The 24,010-nt window shown below is 48.2% G+C and overlaps 1 protein-coding gene across 1 annotated transcript; it reads left to right on the top strand.

Moving 5' to 3' along the window:
• The first annotated feature begins 131 nt into the window (after positions 1 to 131).
• On the top strand, positions 132 to 23,855 carry Got1 (glutamic-oxaloacetic transaminase 1). Its single transcript, XM_032892015.1, has 9 exons — positions 132 to 346; positions 8,637 to 8,818; positions 16,302 to 16,425; positions 16,867 to 16,979; positions 17,216 to 17,320; positions 19,090 to 19,240; positions 19,326 to 19,491; positions 20,704 to 20,846; positions 23,040 to 23,855. Exons 1-9 carry the CDS (start codon positions 229 to 231, stop codon positions 23,177 to 23,179), a joined length of 1,242 nt encoding a protein of 413 aa, XP_032747906.1. The 5' UTR covers positions 132 to 228; the 3' UTR covers positions 23,180 to 23,855.
• The last annotated feature ends 155 nt before the right edge of the window (positions 23,856 to 24,010 follow it).

The raw sequence follows: 24,010 nt of genomic DNA, 5'->3' as shown, positions 1-24,010 counted from the left end.
GATCCTCCTCTTGAATTGGCTAATAGAGCCTTGTCCCGCCTAACCCTTCTTTGTCGGAAGGTTGTGATTGGTTAAGCGCGTTGCCAAGCTCCGGACGCGGCTCGGTCATTGGAAGCCGCGGGCTGCCCCGCCCGCCGGTGAAGGTGAGAGTCTCCTCCAGTCACCGGTCCCCGCACCGCACCGAGCAGCTCCCAGCTCGTGCTCGAGGTCCCCTCAGATTCCATCGCGATGGCCCCTCCATCAGTCTTTGCCCAGGTTCCACAGGCCCCGCCGGTTCTGGTCTTTAAGCTCACTGCGGACTTCCGGGATGATCCAGATCCCCGCAAGGTTAACCTCGGCGTGGGAGGTAAGGATGCAGTGCCCTGGAATGCGAGCAGCTTGGTGGGGGGAGGTGGGCTTAGGAGGAACTGAGGCTTAGTTTGGTGCCTCCCTGAGAGGGGACCGGGGAGAGAAGGCTGGGACCACGAGGGCATCACCAACCTACCCATTTCCCAGATGGTGATACAGAGTCCTTGGAAAGAGGCGGTGTTCAAGGTCATGCAGGACAGGTGTAACATCTGGGACACATGCCGTTTTTGTTTCTTCACCCTGTCTTCTATATAGTACTTGTTCTAAAGCAACGATGGGGTGGTAAGGAGAGAGAAGTCTGGTAGCTTTGGCGTCATGGTCAGCTGTTAGCCTGATGGAGCTGCAGGCTCCAGTTAGGAAGCCTGTTAACCCATACGAGGAAGATGTAGGTTTGGTTTATTCTCAGAGTGGAGCAGATGAGGTGAGAGCCCAGCTCAGACCTCACACATCTGGGTCTTCATCTCCCGATTGTTTGCCTTGAACCAAGTTAGCCTTCCTCCAAGGACCTTTATGTTGTAAAGTCTCTAAAGCCCTTTAACTCGAGCCTCCAGCGACCTTGTCATAACTGGCGTCTTGATGTTTGAAGCTCTACAGAGCTTGGTTTGCGTTTGGCCACGTGCAGAGGCCAGCCAAGGAGAGAGAAGTGAGCAAAAAGATGCCCTCAGCAGGGAACCAAGCGGAACCGAAAGCGCTAGAACATTAGAAAGAAGAGATGGGATTGTTTTGCAGTAGAGGGTGAGTGAGGTGAAGGGGATTCAGAATCTAAGTTCTTAGAATGTGCACACACAGCCCTTGTGTGCGTTCTCTCTCTCCCTCTCTCTCCCTCCCTCCCTCCTTCCCTCCCCCCACCCACTGTCATGAGAGAAAACCCTAAAGTGATGTTTTATGGATGGTGCCTGGACGTAAGTGATAGATCCTATTTTCTCAACTTCTGTGTGTGCCTGAAACTTCTCAAAATAAAACATCAAAAGGTCCGTATTAGTTGTTTTGCCAATGGAGAGAAATTTGATGTTCTTAGCAGCCAGCAGAACAGGAGAAATACTGAAAGATAAAAACCACAATGGTCACCATATAAGCTCTTTATTTAAACCCAGCCCAGAACTCCCACGTGTTTGTTTACAGCCTAACGTAGATAGGAGAGCTAGCAAGGTCGATTGCTTGACCAATCTTGCAGGGCTTTTGTGGCGACTTAATGCAATCAGTGCTTTGTGTGTGGGGGTAGGGTGGGGTGGGGGGTGTCTGGTATATAAGTAGGAGTTATGCACGTGTGAGGTATTTCTGCTGTTGTCTGTCCTTTCTTTGAGTGGCCCCTTGAAAGACGTTGTACAAACGTTTTCAGCCTAAGAACCGAAAAATGAAACTTAGGACATCGATTCAGGAATGAAATATTCAAGAACACAAAAACTTCCAGTCCAGACGGCCTGAGTCAGCCTTTGGTTGAGATACCCATTTCTCAGCAGTGACCCGACTTTGTCACTGTTTCCAGGAACCCAAGAACATGAGTTACGCATGTGAGTGTTCGTTCTGCCTACAGCAATTATGGGAGGTTGTTTTCTTGCTCCCCTGTTTGCAAGGAAGGAGGCTGAAGCCCAGTAAGAAAGCATAGTTTGACCCTTAGGAGAGATGGGATTCTGGGCGGGCCTCAGGCCTCAGGGTCTCTGGACCCTTCTCTGCTTGGGATATTTTAGCTGGCCTGGGGGTAACCAGTAACCTGCAGAGAGAAGAGGCGTGAGACCTGGGTGCCTATGGCTCTGACAGAGGTTGTCTGATGTCTTTGAAGCTGAGGAAGAATGAGGTGACAGGAATGAATGACAATTAGAATCTATCAAAAATCCACTCCAAGGTTTCCCAGCACCTCCATCATTCGACTAATAGCGATTAATAGGGTAGTGCTATAGTGTAGGAGTAATTGTATTGACCCCAACAATTAACCAAGGGCCAACAAGCCAGGAACCATTACGTGTGAAGTGTGATCTGGCCCTATGTCCTATGTGATCCTGCCCTTGACCTGTTCTGTTCTGTGATAGATGCTCACAGAGGAGTGATCAAAACAGGGGAATGAAAGGCCTCTTTCTGCCTGTGTCTGTCCTGTTGTACTTACACACACACACCCCTCAGTACACTCTCTGTGAAGGAAATTAATTAATTACTGATTGAAAAGGTTGCTCCTCCCAAGGCCAAAGGTAATGGAGCTCCCTCTCGGGTTCTATCTGTCAGTGCTGGGCAGTTTTAGAATAAACCGCCCTTGTAATCTCATTAGCTGGTTCCTACTTGCAGATAGCTTCCTGGGAGATTTTTCTCCTCGCTGGACTGATTTCAATAGCTTTCTTGTCATTAAACAGAGCAGCGGGTCCCGGTTTTCACTGCTTATTGAGCGGGTAGGCTTAGTGTTTCTCATTTCTCAAAGCGCATTTGGGGACAGGGAGACACAGGTCCAACATGATGCAAAGTCTACATTTTAACTTTTTTTTTTTTTTTTTATTTACTCTGTGTGCATGTGTTTGTATGTGTATGCATTCATGTGGAGGCCAGTTGCTGGCACAGAGCATCTTGCGCTACTGTTTCTACTTTATCTTCTGAGACAGTGTTTCTCACGGAACCTAATGCTCACTGATGGCCTGACTGGCTGGCCAGTGATCTCAGGGATTTGTGTCTCTACTGCTCAGAGCTCTAGGATTACATAACCACGCCCAACTCTACATGTGTGTGCCGGGGATCTGAAGTCAGGTGTTACATGTGTGTAATAGGCACTCAGAGGCAGAGCTCTTTCTCTCTCTCTCTCTCTCTCTCTCTCTCTCTCTCTCTCTCTCTCTCTCTCTCTCTCCCCCCCCCCCCTTTTTAAAATGAGAACTTATTCTTCTTTCTTTTGGTCCGGTGTAGTAGTTTTTGATGTGGTTTCTCGCCTCTTCAGATGGGATTGCTGGTAAGGTGAGCTGTATCAGGTGTTCCTCAGAGCGGAAGTTGGAGGAGCACTTAGAGGATTGGGTGCAGGTAGGTGAGGGAAGGGGAACCCTCAGGGGCATGAAGACGCGATGGTCTGTGTTCTTCCTTTCTGCAAACAAGACTGCTGGGCCTGTCTATAACTGTGTGACTGTCCCGGAAGCTTACTCAGGAAGAAAGGCCATGCATAGGTCACAGAGCAGAGCTCAGCTGCATGCTGATAAGAAGGCTCCTCCAGTGCTCTGGGCTGAGGGCTTTAGGATTTCCTAAGGCATTGGCTATTACAGAGAGAGGGGGGAGGGGCAGAAGGAGGGGGAGAGAGAGATCAGAAAGAGACAGAGACAGAGAGACAGAGAGAGACAGAGAGACAGAGACAGGGAGACAGAGACAGGGAGAGAGAGAGAGACAGAGACAGAGAGACAGAGACAGAGACAGAGACAGAGAGACAGAGAGACAGAAAGAAAGAGCGTGTATCAGCCTAACTCTTATTATCGTTGGCAAATAATTTCTGGCCTCAGTTTCCAGACTCCTAATACCTATGTATTTTGTGGTTTGTTAAAATAATTAAATGAGAATAAAGAAATGTACAAAGTATTTAGTAAATCCTTGTTATTACCGTGGCTTCAGTTTTCTGGAGTGTCTATAATTATGAGAGCTCGCCATTCTAGGTCTCCTGTCCCGGGGCCCTTCTTACTACCGCCATATGTTCACCGGCTCCCTGCCCCCACCCACACATTATCCAGATGGATATGGGGATCACAAGCCACCCTTTCCTGCCCCACCAGTATGAGTCTGGTCTTTGGGTTCTTGTTTTTTTTTTCCACATCCTCAGAGGTCTGTCTGTTTATCTTCCCTTTTCTTTTTCTTTCTTTTCTTTTTTTTAAAGATTTATTTATTTATTTCATGTATCTGGATATCCTGTCGCTGTCTTCAAACACACCAGAAGAGGGCATCTGATCCCCATTACAGATGGTTGTGAGCCACCATGTGGTTGCTGGGAATTGAACTCAGGACCTCTGGAAGAGCAGTCAGCGCTCTTAACCCCTGAGCCATCTCTCCAGCCCTATCTTCCCTTTTCTTTATCCCGCCATCATTGCCTTGTTTCAGGTCTTCATTATTTCTCTTCTGGATCATTTCGGGAGCCTTCCGCTCTCAGGTCTCTGGGGTTTGGCCCTGTGGTGTCGCTCAGGTGAATCTGTAAATGTACAGTTGTTGGCGTCACCCCTTTTGGATGTTCCCATTAAAACAGAAGATTCTTGAGAGAAACTCCCCAGACTGTAAGCTTCCCGTGGTTCCACCACAGAGCCTGCTCCAGAGACAGGGAAATGCAGAGCCTCTAACGGCTTAGCTGTCCTGCTGATGACCTTGCGTAGGTGTCCCTCAGATTGGAATGCCCCTCTTCCCCTGTCTACCTTTTAAACTTCCTTATTCACTATTTGAACTTCATCCTCTGTGAGATCTTCCCTGGCCCACCATGGACAATTTAAGGCTCAGCATGCCATGTTTCCTGGAAGAGAGGGGGATATCTCGGTGTAGCAGCGTCTTCTAGCCAGTGCCTGGCACAGAGGGTGGCAGGAGGAGCACAATAGGACAGGGACAAGCATGACTTGCCTTCGTTGCTCCTGTCACCTTAGGCAGTGAGAGGCTGAATTGGGCAATTCTCTCCTCACAGTATAGTTAACCTCACTCTCAAGTATTGCAGGGTAGTTTTTTGGGGGTGGGGGGATATAGGGTGGGCAGAGTGTATAAGAATGGTAAGAGCAACCGCACAGTGGCTTTTTCTTTCTCCTGCATGTTTTAGAATAATAATTTAGGAATGACGTCATCATGAATACTAACAGACAGTATAGCTACGTTATAGCGTGTATGCAATATCCAGTCACAGATTTGACGTTAATAGGGCTGACTTTTCTAAAACTGCTCACTTATGGTGAGTCTAGATGGAGTCCTCTCTGTGCAGTTCAGACATGTATCCATTCCGTGACTCTGGGAGTCCTCTTTTGAGGTGGCCTGGAGTGATAGGACTCCCATAGGAGAGAGCATCTCTTTACATCTGTCTCTATCCGCACCAACCAGTTTATTCAGCTCTGCTCGCCGGTACTGTTGCGGGTACCACATCTCCCAGTATTAAGTTGGTTTTCAAAGGATGAAGATTTGGTAGAATCGAGGACCTTCGCGGTAATAACATCCCATCTAAAATCAGACAGCCCAGAGACTTCCAGGAGCACTTTGGCAGTGTTAGCCTCGGATCTGACCAGGTGTACCAAGACCAGCTCTTCCTCAGAAGGAGGTATTTTGTTATGTCTTTAAAGAAACCCAATCAGGTTCCACCTGGTTAAGTAAACTTTGAATATTTGTTGAAGGGAGTTAAGAGTATGTGAATACCGTAAGTCATGTTCTGAGGCTGTCCCCAGCCCAGAGACTAGACTGTAGGTGGTGAGGAGCTGTTCCAGGTCAGATTTCTATTATTGCAATGATACATTTCATGGACTTATAGATGGCCTATTTCTGGAAAATGTAGTTATCTGATGGAATAGATTTATATTTCTATTAAAAGTGCATGACCTAGGGGTTGGGGATTTAGCTCAGTGGTAAAGCGCTTGCCTAGCAAGCACAAGGCCCTGGGTTCGGTCCCCAGCTCCGAAAAACAGAAAAAAAAAAAAAGTGCATGACCTTAAATGGACTTAGAAATGCTGAAGTATTTTTGTTTCTTGTATACATTTTGCCTTGGTCTACTTAGAGGTATTTTCCGTGGGAAGAGCGTCATCTCGCCCATGGTGACGTTGTAGATGGCTCAGCATATGGAAAGTTCCCACTTGCATGCATAATAAGAAATGCAAATGAAACCGGCTTGACACAAAGTGTGCATTCATACTGGTAGTTTTCTAGGTGAGGCTGTGGGGAAGTGGGCCTCCTCACGTTGCTGGTTCATGTGAATTGATGGTTGTCATGGAGAGCCCTGGAGAGCAACTTGGAAGTACCTGTCCAAACACGCATCCATCAGCACTTCTGTTGCAAGCCTGCGACTTACAGATGTATTTGTTGACACAGGAGACGACCTGTGTGGGGGGTGGTTCGCTGTTGCTTTAATAACCTACGGGGGTTGGGGATTTAGCTCAGTGGTAGAGCGCTTGCCTAGCAAGCGCAAGGCCCTGGGTTCGGTCCCCAGCTCTGAAAAAAAGAAAAAGAAAAAAAAGAAAAATCTACGTAGTAAACAACTTGGACGCCCAACGTGAGGCTGTCAAAGTAAGATCTGGTTTACTCCTCAGTGAAGCAGCTATGAAGAAGAACAAAGAATCTTTCTGTGCATGAACATGAGGAGATCATCGTGTGCCAAAAGCAGGGAACGGCACAGTGTGTGTAACACCCTGTAGATTACCAGATGCAGGAAGCCAGATTTGCCTGTGTGTTATGGGGAAATTCTGGACGGATGCATAAGAAACCAGTAACAGTTGTGTGTAGAGAGGAGGATTTGGGAACTAGGCAGATGTGGAGGACAGAGTGGGGGCATGAAGATACATCACCTGTCAGAATGATACTGACGATAAAAGACTCTCATAAGGGCTGGAGGGATGGCTCAGTGGTTAAGAGCACTGGCTGCTCTTCTGAAGGACCTGGGTTCAACCCCCAGCACCCAGATGGCAGCTCACAACTGTCTGTAACTCCAGTTCCAAAGGGTCTGACAGACACCCTCACACCAGTGTACATAAAATGAGATTAAATAAATGAAGCCCCATTAGTTTAGCAAGCTAATTAAAAAGATACCTATAGGGGTTGGGGATTTAGCTCAGTGGTAGAGCGCTTGCAAGCAAGCGCAAGGCCCTGGGTTCGGTCCCTAGCCCCAAAAAAAAGAAAAGAAAAGAAAAAAAAAGATACCTATAACATATAATTAAGTGGGGCTGGGGATTTAGCTCAGTGGTAGAGCACTTACCTAGGAAGCGCAAGGCCCTGGGTTCGGTCCCCAGCTCCGAAAAAAAAGAACCAAAAAAAAAAAAAAAAAACCATATAATTAAGTGAAAAGAAACACACGTGTTGGAAACGCTCTGATGGCATGACCCATATTTTATAAAAGTGTATGCACACTGGCCATAGGGATAAGGAGGTTGTATGTTCACTCCCAGGACCAGAATGCTGGGACTGTGTTGTCTAATGTAATGTTAAATGTTTACACTTGGGCTAAGCTAAAATCTTTATAGTTAACGCGTGTTGTTCCGTGAGACATCCCAAGATATACACCCTAAGATACGAGTTAAAATTTAGTCAGAATCACTCTTAGAGCTTGGTCTCACCGGCTCAGGCACCGGATTGCTAGGTCACTCAGTAGAGACGGAAGTGACCCCGCTTGGGATCAGCTCAGAGATTATAGGCTCGGGTCAAGGCCAAAGCAGCTGCTTGCAGAGTCCAGCATAACTTTAGAGTAGTGTGTGGGGGTGAAATCGGAAGGAGAAGAGGTCAGAGCAGCCCAAGAATATACCACATGCACTGGAATGTTGAAGGAATGCCTACGAGTTCACCGAGTGGCCTGTTTAAATGTCGTGAACTGGATAAAATTAGACCCCGTGGGAGGCAAATGGGAGTCAGCGAGTGTCTGATCAGTGAAAATGTAAACACCGGCCGATTTCAAAATACACAGAGAGGACAAAGATGTGTTTAAGTGGGTCCCTGGTCATTGTGTAACTGCTTGCTGTGCCCCAGGCCCAGGACTCGGGCTTCCTGTGTGACGTGTATCTGCATTTTTATGTCAGCTGGAGGAGGCAGACGTTCTTTGTTTTTCTCCTCCTCCCTCCGTGGTTGAGTCTGGAGGTGCGAAGATTTTTGTGATATAGGTCCAAGCCAGATGCATCCAACCTTTTGACATGGCATTCTGACATTGTCATTGTCTATAGACCTGTTGGGTCGTGTCCATAGCTATCCTGGGACCACGTGCAGGCTGGCTGTAGGCTGCAGTTTGGACACACCCAACCTAGGCTCTTCTGGAACGCTCTTGGAAGGCCTGGAGATGGGATCTCTGGGCCGTTGGTTATAGAGAGGTGATCGCAGAGATGGCTTCCACTCACAGGAAATGGCTTTCACTCGGTTGCTTGACCGCGGTGTTTGTAGTATCCCAATTTTTCCAGCTTTCCAGTTCTGGAGATCACATTAAAAGCTGTCTGATTTGAATGGGGGGAAGGGAGGCTGTCCCGTGTGCCCAGCGCTGACCCAGAGCTTGATGCAGCAAGCGAATGCACTGTGTGTTTCTGTCTGTGTCCTGCTTTGCTAGAAGGTGGTGGAATTTTCTCTGTCCGTAGTTCCGCGCGCTGGCTTGGACAATGCCTGATGTTCCTGTGCATCTCTTTTTCCTCACTCAGCGTACCGCACAGATGACTCTCAGCCCTGGGTTTTGCCGGTAGTGAGGAAGGTCGAACAGAAGATTGCTAACGACAGCAGTCTCAACCACGAGTACTTGCCCATCCTGGGCCTGGCGGAGTTCCGGAGCTGTGCTACTCAGCTAGTACTTGGGGACAACAGCCCAGCTCTCAGGGAGAATCGGGTGAGTTTGGGGGTGGGGTGCAGATAGTTTCTCATTAGGGTCCCTAAATGTCTTTAAAAAAAAATTAAAAGTTCAGTTTGCATGAAGGTATTCAAAGTTATGCCTTGAGAATTCTCAGAAAATACGTTTTTTTGTTATTTGTTTCTTGGAAGGTAAGTGGACCTCTTTTACGTTTTTATTTATTTTATGTGTGTGAGCATTGTGCTTGCTGTATACCTGTGCCTTATGTGAGTGCCTGGTGCTCAGGGAGGCCAGGAGAGTGCACTGGATCCCCTGGGACTGGAGTTACAGATGACTGTATATTGCTACATGGGTGCTGGAAGTCAAACCTGGGTCCTCTGAAAGAGCAGCCAGGGCTCTTAAAGACTGAGCCACCTCTCCAGCCCACCAAGTACATTTTTAGTCAGTGTAAGCGGATAATTATGGCCGTATCCGGAGCTCAGTTTGGTTCAGTACGTTATCAGATTTCAGCTGCTGGCGTTGAAGCCCGGAGTTCAGGGTTTGTATAGACTCGTCTCTGCCACTCCTTTTGGCCGTAGGCAAATCATTTACCTACTTGCTCTGTTTCTTGAATTTAGAAAGAAAATATTTTGTAGCTAATAATCCCACTAGGGGTTCTTGCATAGGGCTTTCCTCTGAAATTATATGCAGAATTTGGTTATTTCTGGGGAAAAGTTTCCTTAATTTTACCCAGATTCTCAGACGGCGTTTAGTGATCCCTCAGCCTTCAAGGACCAGAATTCCCTGCCCTTTCTTACCTGTGGTAATTCTTGTAGCCTCTCCCTCAGTCACGCTCATTGAACTGCCTGTGCTATAACCACAGATGTATGCGAGAATGAGTGTTTTAGAAGCAGACACTGTGAGGTGGGGTGTACACGGTGGGAAGTGCGGATGGAGAGATTCAGGGGTGGGGGAGACTCTTGGGGCTGCAAATGGGACTTGAGCTAAAATGTGTACCCAGGACTCTGGCTCTGAGCTCTTGCTGGATATTAGCATTGCCTGCAAGTTATAAGCTGGACCCTGTGAACCCCTGCCAAGCCAATTTAATCAGAATCTTGAAGGGGCGCTGCCCTCTTTCCCCCTACAACCCCAATGGGAGATTTTTCTCCCTTTTTATTTTTACTTTTATTTTTTTAAGAAAGTGTTTCTCTGTGCAGCCCTGGCTGTCCTGGAACTCACTCTGTAGAATAGGCTGGCCTCCACCTAGAGATCCACCTGCTTCTGCCTCCTAAGCACTGGGATCAGGGCATGCGCCACCACCACCTACCTGGCTTGGGAGCGTTTTTAAAAGGTGCCCCCAATGACTCCAAACTATATCTAGGTTTGAAGAACCACAGGGTAGAGAAGGTTAGAAAGCATCGGTTCTCTTACTGGGACAGGGGTGTGTGGGGTGGCCCAGGGACAGAGGTAGACAGAAGCAAGTCTGGGTTCTACAGAGATTCCCCTGAAAACCACAGTGTGTGCAGGGGTCACCTGAGGAAAGTGTTGTTTGAGCCAGGTGAACCTGGCCGGCTGGGTGGGAGGGGAGAGCAAGAGTCCGCTTAGGTGTTGTGTAATTGAAATCAGCTGCGCTCCTCACCCTCCCCTCCCCTCCCCTCCCCCAGGCCACAGGTAATGCAGGCCATGGTTCACACTCTTTGGAGCCATTGGAGGTTCTCCTCACCTGTTGTTTACAGCAGGTTTTTCTTCTCCAGATGCCCCGATAACGGCAAGGTGAGGTAAAGGTGGCTCACACACTTGCTTTCCTGAAGCAGGGAGGTTCTGACGAAGGTCACTGATTAAACAAGTAATCAATCAAAGTTCGCACTCACTAGATTGCTGTGTAAGGCTTCGTCTTGCCGTGGGGAACGGAAGGTGTGGGATTTGCATTCCTGGGGGGTAGAGGGTGGTATGGAAGAGCTGCTCTGAAAACCCTGCGTTTCCCCAGACGGAGGTTGGGCAGTCTGTTTTAAAACTCTACACGTTTTATCACTCCTCTGAGAACTTCATGCAGTGTAATTGGGTCACACCCTTCTCTGTTTTTCACAGACCCCCTCCCAGCCCTGTGTCTTCACTTTTTTTTTTTTTTTTTTTGGTTCTTTTTTTTGGAGCTGGGGACCAACCCAGGGCCTTGTGCTTCCTAGGCAAGCGCCTACCACTGAGCTAAATCCCCAACCCCATGTCTTCACTTTTTAAAAAAGCCAATACACCGAGTTCAGTTCGTGCTGCCCATAAACACATAGATGTGAGGCCTCCATTGGAGCGTGAGGCCAACCATGTTGCCTACCAGGAGCCACAGCCTTAAGAAAAACCAGCCTTCCCTTCCCACAGAAGCCAACAGCACCCGGTAGCTCCTCAGGGATGGGGGCTCACGAACTCCTTCCCACTCCATGCTGTTGGCCTTACATGGGAGCACCACTGCTGTGAGTCCCTTGGTGCAAGTGTCCCGTCATGTTCAGGATAACACAGTTGTGTTCGGTGGTCCCTGAGCCCTGTGTGTGTGTGTGTGTGTGTCTGTGTGTCTGTGTGTCTCTGTGTTATAGATGTCCCATTGGCTCGACACTCCACTGGCATTTACTCTCCGAAGTTTGACCAGTTGCAAGCTTCTGTATTTACCACAATCCAAAAGTAGACAAACTTAATGAAATTTGAAAGTGGGGAACTTGAGTAACCGGGAGTGGGGTACCTCTCTCGGCATTCGCTCTAGATTAATCAGTTGGGGCTGCTGGTGGCAAGTCAGAGGCCGTATTGGGGAGCTGCTTCTCTAAGAAAACTGTATTCTCAACATGGCTGCTTCGTTGACAGTGTTCCTCTGTCCATGGATCTAGGGTTTGACCTCCTAAGACTGTAAGGCCTGGGGCTCATGGCCTTGACCTGGGGACATATTCTTTTCTCTAGGTCTAGCTCGTCTCCATTGTGCTTTGATTACAGAACAAACTTAAATGACAGTCTTTTTGGCATCAGGTACATAAAGTGCCTGTTTAGGATACTTTCTGGCATCTGCCTTTTCCCAGGCACCCCTGCTCCTGAGCTCCGAGCCTTTCTTTTTCCCCCGGAAGTTCTCTGCATCCCTGGACCACTGTGGCAGTTCAGCCAGCCATCAGCTCATGAGATTCCTGTAATTGTCCCACTGGCCTTCCAGTTTCCCTTTCATTTCAGCCTGTTTTCCACGCTACAAGTAGAGACATCCTCCTTTAAAAAGAGCTGATGGTGCTACCCGCCCCCTTCCTCTGCATGGTGCACCTTCGTTGCTGTCTCCAGAGTGTGGTCCAGTCTCTGGCTTGGCATCTCTCTCCCTGCCCTTCCTCGATTCGCCAGCTCTCCAGTCCGCACCTCTCAGAACTTCAAGACTTGACCAAAGGTCACTCCTGTGCTGAGTCGTTCACTTTCTCAGGTGTGGCCAGTTATTTGTGTTCTCTGAGTTACGGTGTGGCCCTTTGAAGTCTGGGAATAGCAGAGCGCACCGCGGCTTTATTCTAATGCTTACATTAGAATGTCTTTATCTTATGTGTGCACGTATTTGCTTGCTTGTCTACGTGCATTGGTGCCCATGGAAGTCAGAAGAGCATTTCAGATCGTCTGAAACTGGAGATCCAGAGAGCTGTGAGTCACCCTGCGGACGTAGGGAACTGAAACCAGGTCCCTTGTAAGAGCAGCAAGTTCTCTTAACGGCTGAGCTGGCTCCCCAGCTCCCCACAGCGTCTAATTTTCTAAGGCCTTTCTGTCTGTCTGTCTGTCTGTCTGTCTGTCTGTCTGTCTCTCTCTCTCTCACAGTTTGTGATCCTGGTTAGGGATCATCTCACAATTTGTGATCCTGGCTAGGGATCATGGTTTGCGTTTTCGTTTTGTACACGTTCCACGGTTAGCTCTCGGGACTTCTGAGGGTCTCAGATGTGTGAGTTAGTCACTTGTCCGAAGAGCCAGGCAAAGTACTAGGTGCTAGGACCCAGCAGTGACCAAACGTACATGTGACCACAGAGACAGCCCCTGCTTCCGTTTACTGTGTTAAAGTTGTCAGACGCTGCGGAAAGGGAGAAGGAAGAGGAGGCCTGTCAGCTGCGGAAAGGGAGAAGGAAGAGGAGGCCTGTCAGCCCTGGGGAAGGGAGGGCGGCTGGATTCAGTTTTAACCGGAGTGGCCAGCATAGGAGAAGGGGAAGTGGAGACAAGAGGTGAAAAATGAACAAGAAGGCAGACGGTAACGTCTCCTTCCTTAAACGCATTCCTTCCAAAGTTTAAAGCCACCACCTGCTTCAAAAGAGCCCAGTTTCTGGGACCCTCACTGCTTCTTATTACTTTTCTGTCTTCAGAATTTGTCCATCTGTCTGTCAGACAAAATGTCCGTTTTCCTCTCCCACAGAGCAGTGTTTCGGGCCCTGCCATTACTGAGCCTTGGCAGGCACAGCAGGTAGCCCCACAGACCTGACTTGATGCCCTTTAACCTTTTTATTATTTCAATTACTATAATGACCTACATCACATGACTTTATCACATGACTTCAAGGTCATCTGTATGACCTTGTGAATCTTGTATAAAATGGAACCAGTGCCAGAACAAATTCAAGATAGCTGAATACGTTTTTTTAAAATATGAAATTTTACAAATACACAGGAACATATCTTTTTGTGTGCCTTTATAGGACTGGAGAGACGGCTTATGGTTCCTGCTCTACCTGAGGGCTGGGGTTTGGATCCTATAGCGTTCACACTGGGCAGCTTACAAATGCCTGTAACTCCAGCTCCAAGTGTTTCAAAACCTGTTGCTGGCCTCTGTGGGCACGCATACACACATATACCCCACACACCACACCCCCCCCATCTTAAAACCAACTTGCACACACACATGTACCCCCCCACACACACACATCTTAAAACCAACTTACAGAACAAGGTCCCTTTCTTTCCACTGTGACTATTCCTAGAGTCTTTCACAAAGTTACCACTGTTAGGAGATTGCTACTTGTCCCTCAGTATTAATTATTTTTTGGTACCATGATAAAATACCAGGACCAAAAACATCTTATGGAGGAGAGTTCATTTTGGCCTATGGTTCTGGAGGGTTCGGGTCCTTAGTGAAGGGAGCTGTGGCAGGCAGCTGAGAGTGAAGGGAGCTGTGGCGGGCAGCTGAGAGTTACATCTTCAGCCTTGTGCAGGAAGCAGAGAACGAACAGGAAGTGGAGTGAGGTGTAAACCCTCAAAGTCCCTCCCCAATGAGTACTTCTTCCACAGAACTGTACCTGTTAAAGGTTACATCCCCTCCCCACACTGCCATCTACTGGGATCACAGGATTCAGACACCTCAGCCTCTGGTGGGCATTTTCCATTCAAACCATGCCCTTCTTTTGTTGTTTTGTTTTATTTTGTTTTGAGACTGGGTTTCTCTGTGTAACAGCCCTGGCTGTTCTAGAACTCGCTCTGTAGACCAGGCTGGCCACAAACTCATAGAGATCCACTTGCCTCTGCCTCCTGAGCGCTGGGATTAAAGGTGTGTGCCTCTATTGCCTGGTGCTTGCGCTATCTGTCTGTCTGTCTGTCTTTCTCCCTCTCCCTCTCCCCCTCCCTCTCCTTCCCCCTCCCCCTTTCTCTAGGAGATTGGACCCAGAGCCCTTCACGTGTTAGGTGAATGTTTCTAGTACTACCTGTGTGGTGGTTTGACTATCTTGGCCTAGGGAATGGCACTATTAGGAGGTGTGGCCTTGCTGGAGGAAGTGTGTTGCTGTGGGGGTGAGCTTGGAGATTCTCCTCCTAGCCATGTGGGAGCCGGTCTTCTCCTGGCTGCCTTCCAATCAAGATGTAGAACTCCTGTCTCCTTCAGCACCACATTTGTCTGGACACTACCATGCTTCCTGCTTTGATGACAATGGACTGAACGTTTGAACTTGCAGTCCAGCCCCAATTAAATATCCTTTGTAAGAATTGCCTTGGTCATGGTGTCTCTTCACAGCAATGGAAACCCTAAGACAACATCCTAGCTGCCTTCCTTTATTTACAGACTTTTATGTGATCCCTTTGTTTTCCTTAATCTTGTAGACATAGTAGGCAACATTTAATTTATTTATGTTTTTTATATCTACGGAAAGAGTTATGCTGAAGCCTCATTATTATTTGAAGGATCAGATCAAAAACAGATGGATGGAGTGACGTACAGAAGACAGAGTGAGCAGATCCAGAGCTGGAAGACCTCATTCATGCCCATCCATTCAGAGCTGGAAGACCTCATTCATGCCCATCCAATCAGAGCTGGAAGACCTCATCCATGCCCATCCATCTAGAACTGGAAGACCTCATCCATGCCCACCAAGAGCTGGAAGTCCTCATTCATGCCCTTCTACCCAGAGCTGGAAGACCTCATTCATACCCATCCATCCAGAGCTGGAAGACCTCATCCATGCCCATCCATCTAGAACTGGAAGTCCTCATTCATGCCCTTCTACCCAGAGCTGGAAGACCTCATCCATACCCATCCATCCAGAGCTGGAAGACCTCATTCATGCCCTTCTACCCAGAGCTAGAAGACCTCATCCATACCCATCCATCCAGAACTGGAAGACCTCATCCATGCCCATCCATCTAGAACTGGAAGACCTCATCCATGCCCACCAAGAGCTGGAAGTCCTCATTCATGCCCTTCTACCCAGAGCTGGAAGACCTCATCCATACCCATCCATCCAGAGCTGGAAGACCTCATCCATGCCCATCCATCTAGAACTGGAAGACCTCATTCATGCCCTTCTACCCAGAGCTGGAAGACCTCATCCATACCCATCCATCCAGAGCTGGAAGACCTCATTCATGCCTGTCCATCCAGAGCGGGAAGACCTCGTTCATACCCATCCATGCTCTTTTTCCTTTTGTGAAGCACTGATTTCTCTCAGTCTGTTTCCTCCTTTGTCAACTGGGGACATAGGGTTTACTTTGTAGAGTGTGAAAGACAAATGGGACTGTAGGTGAAGGTATTTTTCTAAATGGTGAAACAGAGGACTTGCATTTTTGCCTGTAGTAGGACTCTTTAGGCTGAGAGGAAACGGAACAGAGGTGGGGAAAATCTGCCTGTCATCTTTATTTGAGAGAACACATTTCCGGGGATTAGTACAACTGCATTCCATAGATAGATGGGAATCAAGGGCCAGCTTGAAGTAGATGTCCAGGATCCTACTGAAAGGAGCGACCTTGGGATGGGTGCTCAACAGATGGGGTTCCCTTCCAAGGCACACATTAGCGTGGCCTAGGGCCTTCTACCTCGTTCAAGAGGGAGGTTCCTCCTGGAGTCAGAACTATGAGGTCGAAGACATGGCTGTCCCGCTCACTGGTGACTGAGCAGGGACGTCACCTCTTACCTTTCTGTCTCCGTGATCTTCTGGTCGTTGTTGGAAGTTTTGATGAACTCATACACTTACGGGGCTTTAGACAGAAAAAGGACAAAGTATGTCGTCATGATTGCTTTACTCTTTCGAATATTAGCCGATCTCACCATTGTCAACCTGTGACCCCAAATCTTCTCTTTCAGGTTGGAAGTGTGCAGTCTTTGGGAGGGACCGGCGCACTTCGAATTGGAGCTGACTTCTTAGGGCGATGGTACAATGGCACAGACAACAAGAACACGCCCGTCTACGTATCATCGCCGACCTGGGGTGAGCCTGCTAGCTGTGGAGAGAGGAGCCAAGCAGCTGGGGGGGCTGTCCTTATGACACTCAGTGACTGAATGGAAGATGTGATCTGTCCCTGAAAGGGCTAGATTTTGGGGGTCATGGAGCTCTGGATTATAGCAGCACCCAGAGGAAGCTACTGCTTAAATTTCAGCTGGGGGCGCCTTTGCCCAGATTCTTCGTAATCTTGTATTGTATTCTATCTATCCTTAGGGTTCCCACCATAAAGGTGGATATAGAAGGCAGGCAGCCCTGTCGTAGGCTGCAAGCCTGGAGTTCTTATAACTGGTCGAACTTGTTCCTGGTATAACGCAATAGCGAGCCTAGTGGACGCTGGGCCTGAGGGCCAGAAGCTCACCTGTGTTCCTTCTGACTCTGCCACCTTGTGTTTGAAAAGCACTTAACCTCCTTCCCTTTGCTCCACAGAGAACCATAATGCCGTGTTTTCTGCCGCCGGTTTTAAAGACATTCGGTCCTATCGATACTGGGATGCAGAGAAGAGAGGACTTGACCTCCAGGGTTTCCTGAATGATCTGGAGGTGGGTGATAAAGAAGAGCAGTAGAGAACCCTGTTCAGGAGCCGCGGGAGAAGCGTTTGGATCAGTTGATAAGTGAGAAGCTGAGTCTCAGAGTAGATTTTGAGGCAGCACATGAGAGAGCGGTACGAGACACTGATATGTCGGCTAATGCTTGCCCCCTTCTGGGACCCGTGTTCTGCTGACCATGTCCTGGCATCCCTGCTCTGTCGGAGCTGATGTAACCTCCTTCTCCTCAGAATGCTCCTGAGTTCTCCATCTTTGTCCTCCACGCCTGTGCACACAACCCAACGGGGACCGACCCAACTGAAGAGGAGTGGAAGCAGATCGCCGCCGTCATGAAGGTAACGGCTCTTGCCGAGCATCTCCGTCAAGGAGGCTGCGTGGATTCGCCTTGTTTGGTTGTCGCTTCTCAATTATTTAAAAGCACAGCCTGCTTACTGAAGGGTCCCAGAAGTGGAGGGAAGGCCAAAGAGGAGAATAGATACTAACTAGAGTGTTCTGGTGGACGGAGTGTCCGAGAGTGTGTGCTTCTTAAAGTATAGGAAACATTTTGTTAATATTTTGCAGCATTTCCCCTTTTATTTCTTTATATACACAATTTTGAATCGTTTATAGCATGATTTTTCATGCCACGTGATCCTTTCATGGAGATATTGGGTAAATCGATTGAGGAATGTTTAATTTCAGATTTCTTGACCTGATTTATTTATGTAGTAAAACATACACACTCTCTTTCTCTTTCTTTCTCTCTCTCTCCTCTCTCTTTTCTCTCTCTCTTTCTCTCACTCTCTTCTCTCTCTTTTCTCTCTCTCTCTTTCTCTCTCTTTTCTCTCCTCTCTTTCTCTTTCTCTCCTCTCTTTTTTCTCTCTTTCTCTCTCTCTTTCTCTCTCTCTTTCTCTCTCTCTCTCTTTCTCTCTCTCTCTCTCTAATCAGTTTTTTGAGACAAGGTTTTTCGTACAGCCCTGGCTGTCCTGGAACTCGCTCTCTAGACCAGGCCAGCCTCGAACTCACAAAGATCCACATGCCTCTGCCTCCTGAGCGCTGTAATTAAAGGTGTGCGTGTGCCACCACTGACTGGCAAAACCTTATCTCTTTAGGATTGCTTTCCAGATGAGAATTTCTAGCTCAAAGTGTATATTCTCCGTCAACGTGCTTCTGGGATACTTACGAAGCAGCTGTTAGGCGTTGGGTACCACTGGGGTCTGGGAGTGAACACAGCAGATAAAGCCCCTGCCCTGAAGAGCAGATAGTTTGTCTGGCAAGAACTCAGGGATTAGTATTCAAGTAATTCCAATATTGTGAGATCAGGCTTGGGTGAGTTCTGTCGGGCATACAGCACAGATTTTATTGCTGGCGATGGATAAAGCTTTCAGGAAGAAGTGGTTCGAACGAACGCTGAGTCTTTCCAAGGAGGAGATAAGAAGACATTGCCCTTAGGGAGCAATGGGGGGGAAGGGGGAGAGGGATGGGAAGCACAACCACAGCGCCACCCAGGCAGACCGTATGACCATTTAAGGAGCTGAAGGACATTCTCATTACTCCCTTGAGTTCTGGGAGTGGGGAAGGTAACGTGATGTGGAATTGAGCTGAGTGAGCTGGGAGAGAAGTTAGGTGTTGCCCGGGTGGGAGTGAAGGCACTCCCACCCGAAGGACAGTTCAGGAGGGGAAGAGGTTTGTCCTACAGTCTGAGGGTGATTAGAATGGAGAGCCTGCTTCCTCCTGAGAAGCTGGGAAGGCAGCACTGACGGGAGGACCCTGGGTTGCCAGACCTCATTAATTAGCTTAATTCCTGAAGAAGGATCCATGATGTAACAGCAGCACTAAGCTTCAGAAAGGACTGGTTGCCAAAGCCGCATCTTGACCCTGGGGTACAGCACCCAGTTAAGGAGGGATTACGAACCCAGTGTTTCTGCTTCGCAAAACAGACTTAGATGCGGAGTGGCGGGCAGATAAATGAATGCATATAAACAACAACAACAACAACAACAACAAAACCCTCAAGGTTTTGTATAGAAATTCCTTCCAGGCACCTAGTGGGAAGGAAGGGCCCGTGTCCCAGGCCTCTTCCGGAGGAGGACGTCCTACCCTGACTCGCTTTCCTTCCTCGCAGCGCCGTTTTCTGTTCCCCTTCTTTGACTCAGCCTATCAGGGCTTTGCATCTGGAGACCTAGAGAAAGATGCCTGGGCTATTCGCTATTTTGTGTCTGAAGGCTTCGAGCTCTTCTGTGCCCAGTCCTTCTCCAAGAACTTCGGGCTCTACAGTGAGTGCTTTCCAGAGTCGCAGCCCTGCCCCCCTGCCCCTCAACGCCGGGTCAGCGGCTGAGCCCATTTCTGTCTTCTCCTTAGATGAGAGAGTGGGGAATCTGACCGTGGTCGGAAAAGAGCATGACAGCGTCCTGCGGGTCCTTTCCCAGATGGAGAAGATTGTACGAATCACCTGGTCCAATCCCCCTGCCCAGGGAGCTCGGATCGTGGCCATCACCCTCTCCAACCCTGACCTCTTTAAGGAGTGGTAAGGGGCTTGAGTTCTCAAGGACGAGGGCAGGGATGCATAGCTGAATTGTTCCGCTGCATTTGCCTTTTAATCTCGAGAGAGGCAGGGTGCAATTTTTTAAAACTTTCTTTGCTTGCTTTCATATATAAGTACCCCATTACATGTATACCTGAATGTCACCAGATCCCATTACAGATGGCTGTGAGCCACCATGTGGGTGCTGAGAATTGAACTCAGGACCTCTGGTTGAGCAGCCAGTGCTCTTAACCACTGAGCCATCTCTCCAGCCCCAGGATGCGATTGTTTTTGGTACCCACATCACCTGTGCAGGGTGGCACAGCATCTGAAGTGTGGAGAAGCCCTATAGTGGATGTCAGTTCCTCCATAGCCTAGTCTAGCTTCTGTAAAGCTGGAGGGCAGGGATTCCCAATGAGCAGACCGTCCGACTTCGAGGCAGTGTGACCATGTTGGGGGCTCTCCCTTCTCTTCCTGTGTCTACACAGGATGATGAAATTTAGCTTATAGACTGCACGTAGTAGAAAAGGCTCCTGACAGTAACCACTAACGGAGTGGAGCCATCATAGTATAGACTTTGACAGTAGCTACTTCAAGCTTATGAAACCTTTACTTTAAATTTTCCACTTCATGTTTTCCGACTGTGGTTAACCAACGGTACCTGAAATCACGGGAATCCGAAATGTAGATAAGAGTGAAGACCTTGTTTTATCTGAGAAGACCATGGTTTTCATGTCATGGCTAAGTGTATGATAAATAGATCAGCTAGGCCCAGTGGAGTACCTGATACTGTTGGTATCAGTACTCCAGGGAGGCCGGAAAGGGTGTTAGTGTATTATAGCTGGGCTTTATTTCTAAGTATAGTCCTTGCTGACTCCCCTCTGTGTCTGTGTCACTGGCTGTTCATTTACCTGGCCAGGAACCCAGGTACCATAATGGACAGGTTGTGAGCTCATGATAAGCTTTCAGTCTGAATTGCGGGGTGTTTTTTTATGTGTGTGTTTGGGCACAGGGTCTTGCTGTGGGTTGCAGGCCAGCCTGGAACTCCAGACCAGTCTGGCCTCAAGCTCACAGGGCTCTTCCTGTCTCTGCCTCCTGACTGCTGGGGCTAAGGGCACACAACGCCACCGCCTGGCCTGAATTACAGCTTTTAAACCTATGTGTGTGAACCCTGTCTTCATGCATGGGTGTTGATGACCACTGCTCATGTCCCAGGAAAGGAAACGTGAAGACAATGGCTGACCGGATTCTGACCATGAGATCCGAACTCAGGGCGCGACTAGAAGCTCTCAAGACTCCCGGGACTTGGTCTCACATCACGGAGCAGATCGGAATGTTCAGCTTCACCGGGTTGAACCGTAAGTGGCTCCCCCCATGTACGCACATGTACGCACACAGGTGCAACAGTAGCACATGCACGCACACAGGTGCAACAGTTCTTAGGCAGCCGTTGCCAATCGGTCAGACGTCACTTTGGACCAGCGCAAGTTAGGTCTTCTCAGTCTGACCTCCCCAGCTCCTCCGGTCTCAAGAGCATTGTCCTGGTCTGGCCTTTTGACCCATGATTTTGTTACTTTATTTATTTATTTATTTATTTTTTTTAGGTCAGAAACTAACTTAGAGCTTGCTTGGAAATAACGGGATCTTTTAATTTATAACCAGTTTCTCATAAATCGTCGAGTGCTTCTGGCTTTACCTTAATTAGTGTAAATGCTACATGTGATTCCTTAGGGACCGAACTTAACAGGGCTTTTGCAGTCTCCAGGTAGTACTCTTGAAAAGATGTTGTAAAGTTATCTTTCCTTGTCATTAATTTAAAAATTGGGTAGGTAGTTGGGATTAAAAGCTGATTGGAGATCCAGTGGGCTTGGTTTGGGCCAGCTGTCAGCAGAGTTCCATTATGATAGAGGAACCATTTCTTACTAAGGAGTTTCTCAGTGCCTGCTGGATACCTGCTGTCAGACTGCTACAGACGACCCACTTACCTCTCATCCTGGTGGCTCCAGGGGCGGATACATGTTGCAGTCTGTTGTCAGGGAAACACTAGGGGCCCCAGACAATGTCAGGGCTGTCAGTTCTGGCTTGAAATGGGCTGAGGAACAAACCAAAGGAGATAAACAGGAAGATGTGATCAAGATTGTGTTATAGATTTGTATTGAAATGAGGCTGCCCCAGAAAGTGGCGAGCGGCTTGGCTAGCAGTAGGGGTCCTCACGATTGTGGGGTAGAGTTCGTTGAAAAGTCATCTTTGTGCAGCTGGAAATAAAAATGGGACCGAGGATGGTGTGTGAGCCTCTAAAGAGCTCACAGAAGGGGGATCCCCACGAGAGCATTCTTCTCCTACTCTTCAGAGTAGGAAAATGATTTTGTCCTAACTCTGCAAAAAGTGGTAGGAATAGACTGATGCCTCTGACACCAGTCATCATTTTGGTTTTGGTTTTGCGTTTTCTGGGGGTATTGGGGGAGAGTTCCAAGATAGGGTTTCTCTGTGTAGTTCTGACTGTCCTGGAACTTGCTCTGTAGATCAGCCTGGCCTGAGACTCAGAGATCTGCCTGCCTCTGCCTCCCAAGTGCTGGGATTAAAGGTGCGCACCACCACCACCACCAGCTTCATTCACTGTATTTTAACAACAGTGTTTGTTCTATGCTTCCCCCCCCCCATTTTATTAAGAAAACATTCGGATCCAGGTGTGGTGGCACACAGCTTTTCATTCAGCACTCGGGAGGCAGGCAGAGGAGAGCGTTGAACTTTTCCTCTGCCCATCTGTGAAATGGGCATGAACCGACACGCTTGCAACACTGCCCCCAGCATGCCACATTGCCCGCCACTTTGTGTGATTTTATTACCCTCCGTTTTCGACGTGCTAATTAAGCAAAACAATATGATAGAATTCTGTCACAGTTTTGCAGAGAAACACAATCACGGTAGTGATTGAGGGAGTGCGGGTGTCTGTCCCCTTCTGCTTTCGTATGTGGGTTTTTTTTTCTGCAAACATGGAATCCCTGCTGCCTCCAGGGAGGCTGAGGAGTGAATGGTCCAGAGGGTAGGATCTGATGGTCCTAGGTCACAGGGCCTGGGTAGTGTCTCAGCCTGTTGGTTCACTTCCATGTTGGTTATCTGAACTTTGGGATGAGCTCCTGTCTGATGTACTGTGGAATGAAATGCTGGAGACCGAGCTTGTTGGATGTTCAGGACTACGCAGCCAAACTGGGGGAGACCCAAAGCCGGTGTCGAGTAACCAGTTTTCCGATCAGGGTACTGCCCTTGTGTCTGATGGGCGTTCTCAGTTGAGAGGGGTATCTAATATGCAAAGTCTGACTGGGAGGTCATCCGGGAGTCAAAGCTTTCCCCTTCTGCTGTAGTGATATTGTGAACGCCCTGAGAACTGAACATGAATTACGGGGGAAGTCTTTGTGGGATCTCGTGAGTAGTTTTCTGTTTGTTGATTGCACAAAAGGACAAAGAAGCTCCTTTGGTTTAGCTCGTCTTGTGTTAGGGAGAAGAAGGATCCACTGCTTAAGTCAGTGTCTACCCTCCTGTCTTCTCTACAGCCAAGCAGGTCGAGTATTTGGTCAACGAGAAGCACATCTATCTGCTGCCGAGCGGTCGGATCAACATGTGCGGCTTGACTACCAAGAACCTAGATTACGTGGCTACCTCCATCAACGAAGCTGTCACCAAATTCCAGTGAAGAAACACTGAGTAGTTCATACCACCAAAGCGGTTCCTGTCACAGCTTTCCTGCCTGCGCAAACCTAGCCGTACATGTTGTTTATTAGAGATGACCACCATGGGGGAGGCAGCCGCTGTTTAGCTGGCCCCACAAGAGAAGACATTTCTTGAAATGAACCTGGGTGGGGTGGGGGGTCGACTGGGGTTAGAGCCTTTTGGAAACCAGAGCAGATTAAAGTTATTTAAGAATAAAAAGCCCTTTGATATGAGATGTAATCACCTTGCCTTCCTCTGTAGTATCCTGCAGGAGTGTTGCCCACGGAGCCGTGGGCTTCTGCACATTGCTTGAGTCTGTACAGAGTCCTGTCCCCAAAATCAAGTTGTCTGAGGAGCTGGCTGTGACTGTGGATGTTGGCATTAAAACTCACCATTTCCATCGTCTCTGTCTCTCGGCCCCCTGATCTTTCCGCATGGTTGTGACCCTGGTCTTGGAACATTAGTTTTTTAAGGCCACTGTGGCCAGTATTTATATCATGACACACAAGTGGATTTACATATTTAACTGAGATGAAAGTTCCGCTAAACGGTATTTGCTCTTGTGATACGTGGCGCATTGTGACATTTTCTTAGTCTCTTCTGTCGTGTTCTGTTTCATTTAAAAAAATAAAAATGCTGATCAAGACAAATGGAATTAATTGAGTTTGTGATCCATTAATGAGTTGTGACCCACAATTTAGAATGAAGTCTTTAGAGGGATTTGCTAATGGCAAAAGGTAGAAAAACAAAACAAAACAAAATGTGTTTTCGAAATCGAAAGTTCCAGTGGGATCTCGGCTGTAAGTCCATGCTG

This window comes from Rattus rattus, chromosome 2 (genome assembly GCF_011064425.1).
Source record: "Rattus rattus isolate New Zealand chromosome 2, Rrattus_CSIRO_v1, whole genome shotgun sequence".
Lineage (NCBI taxonomy): Eukaryota > Metazoa > Chordata > Mammalia > Rodentia > Muridae > Rattus > Rattus rattus.
The sequence above is the reverse complement of the archived record's forward strand: the minus strand, read 5'-3'. Positions and strand labels throughout refer to the sequence as shown.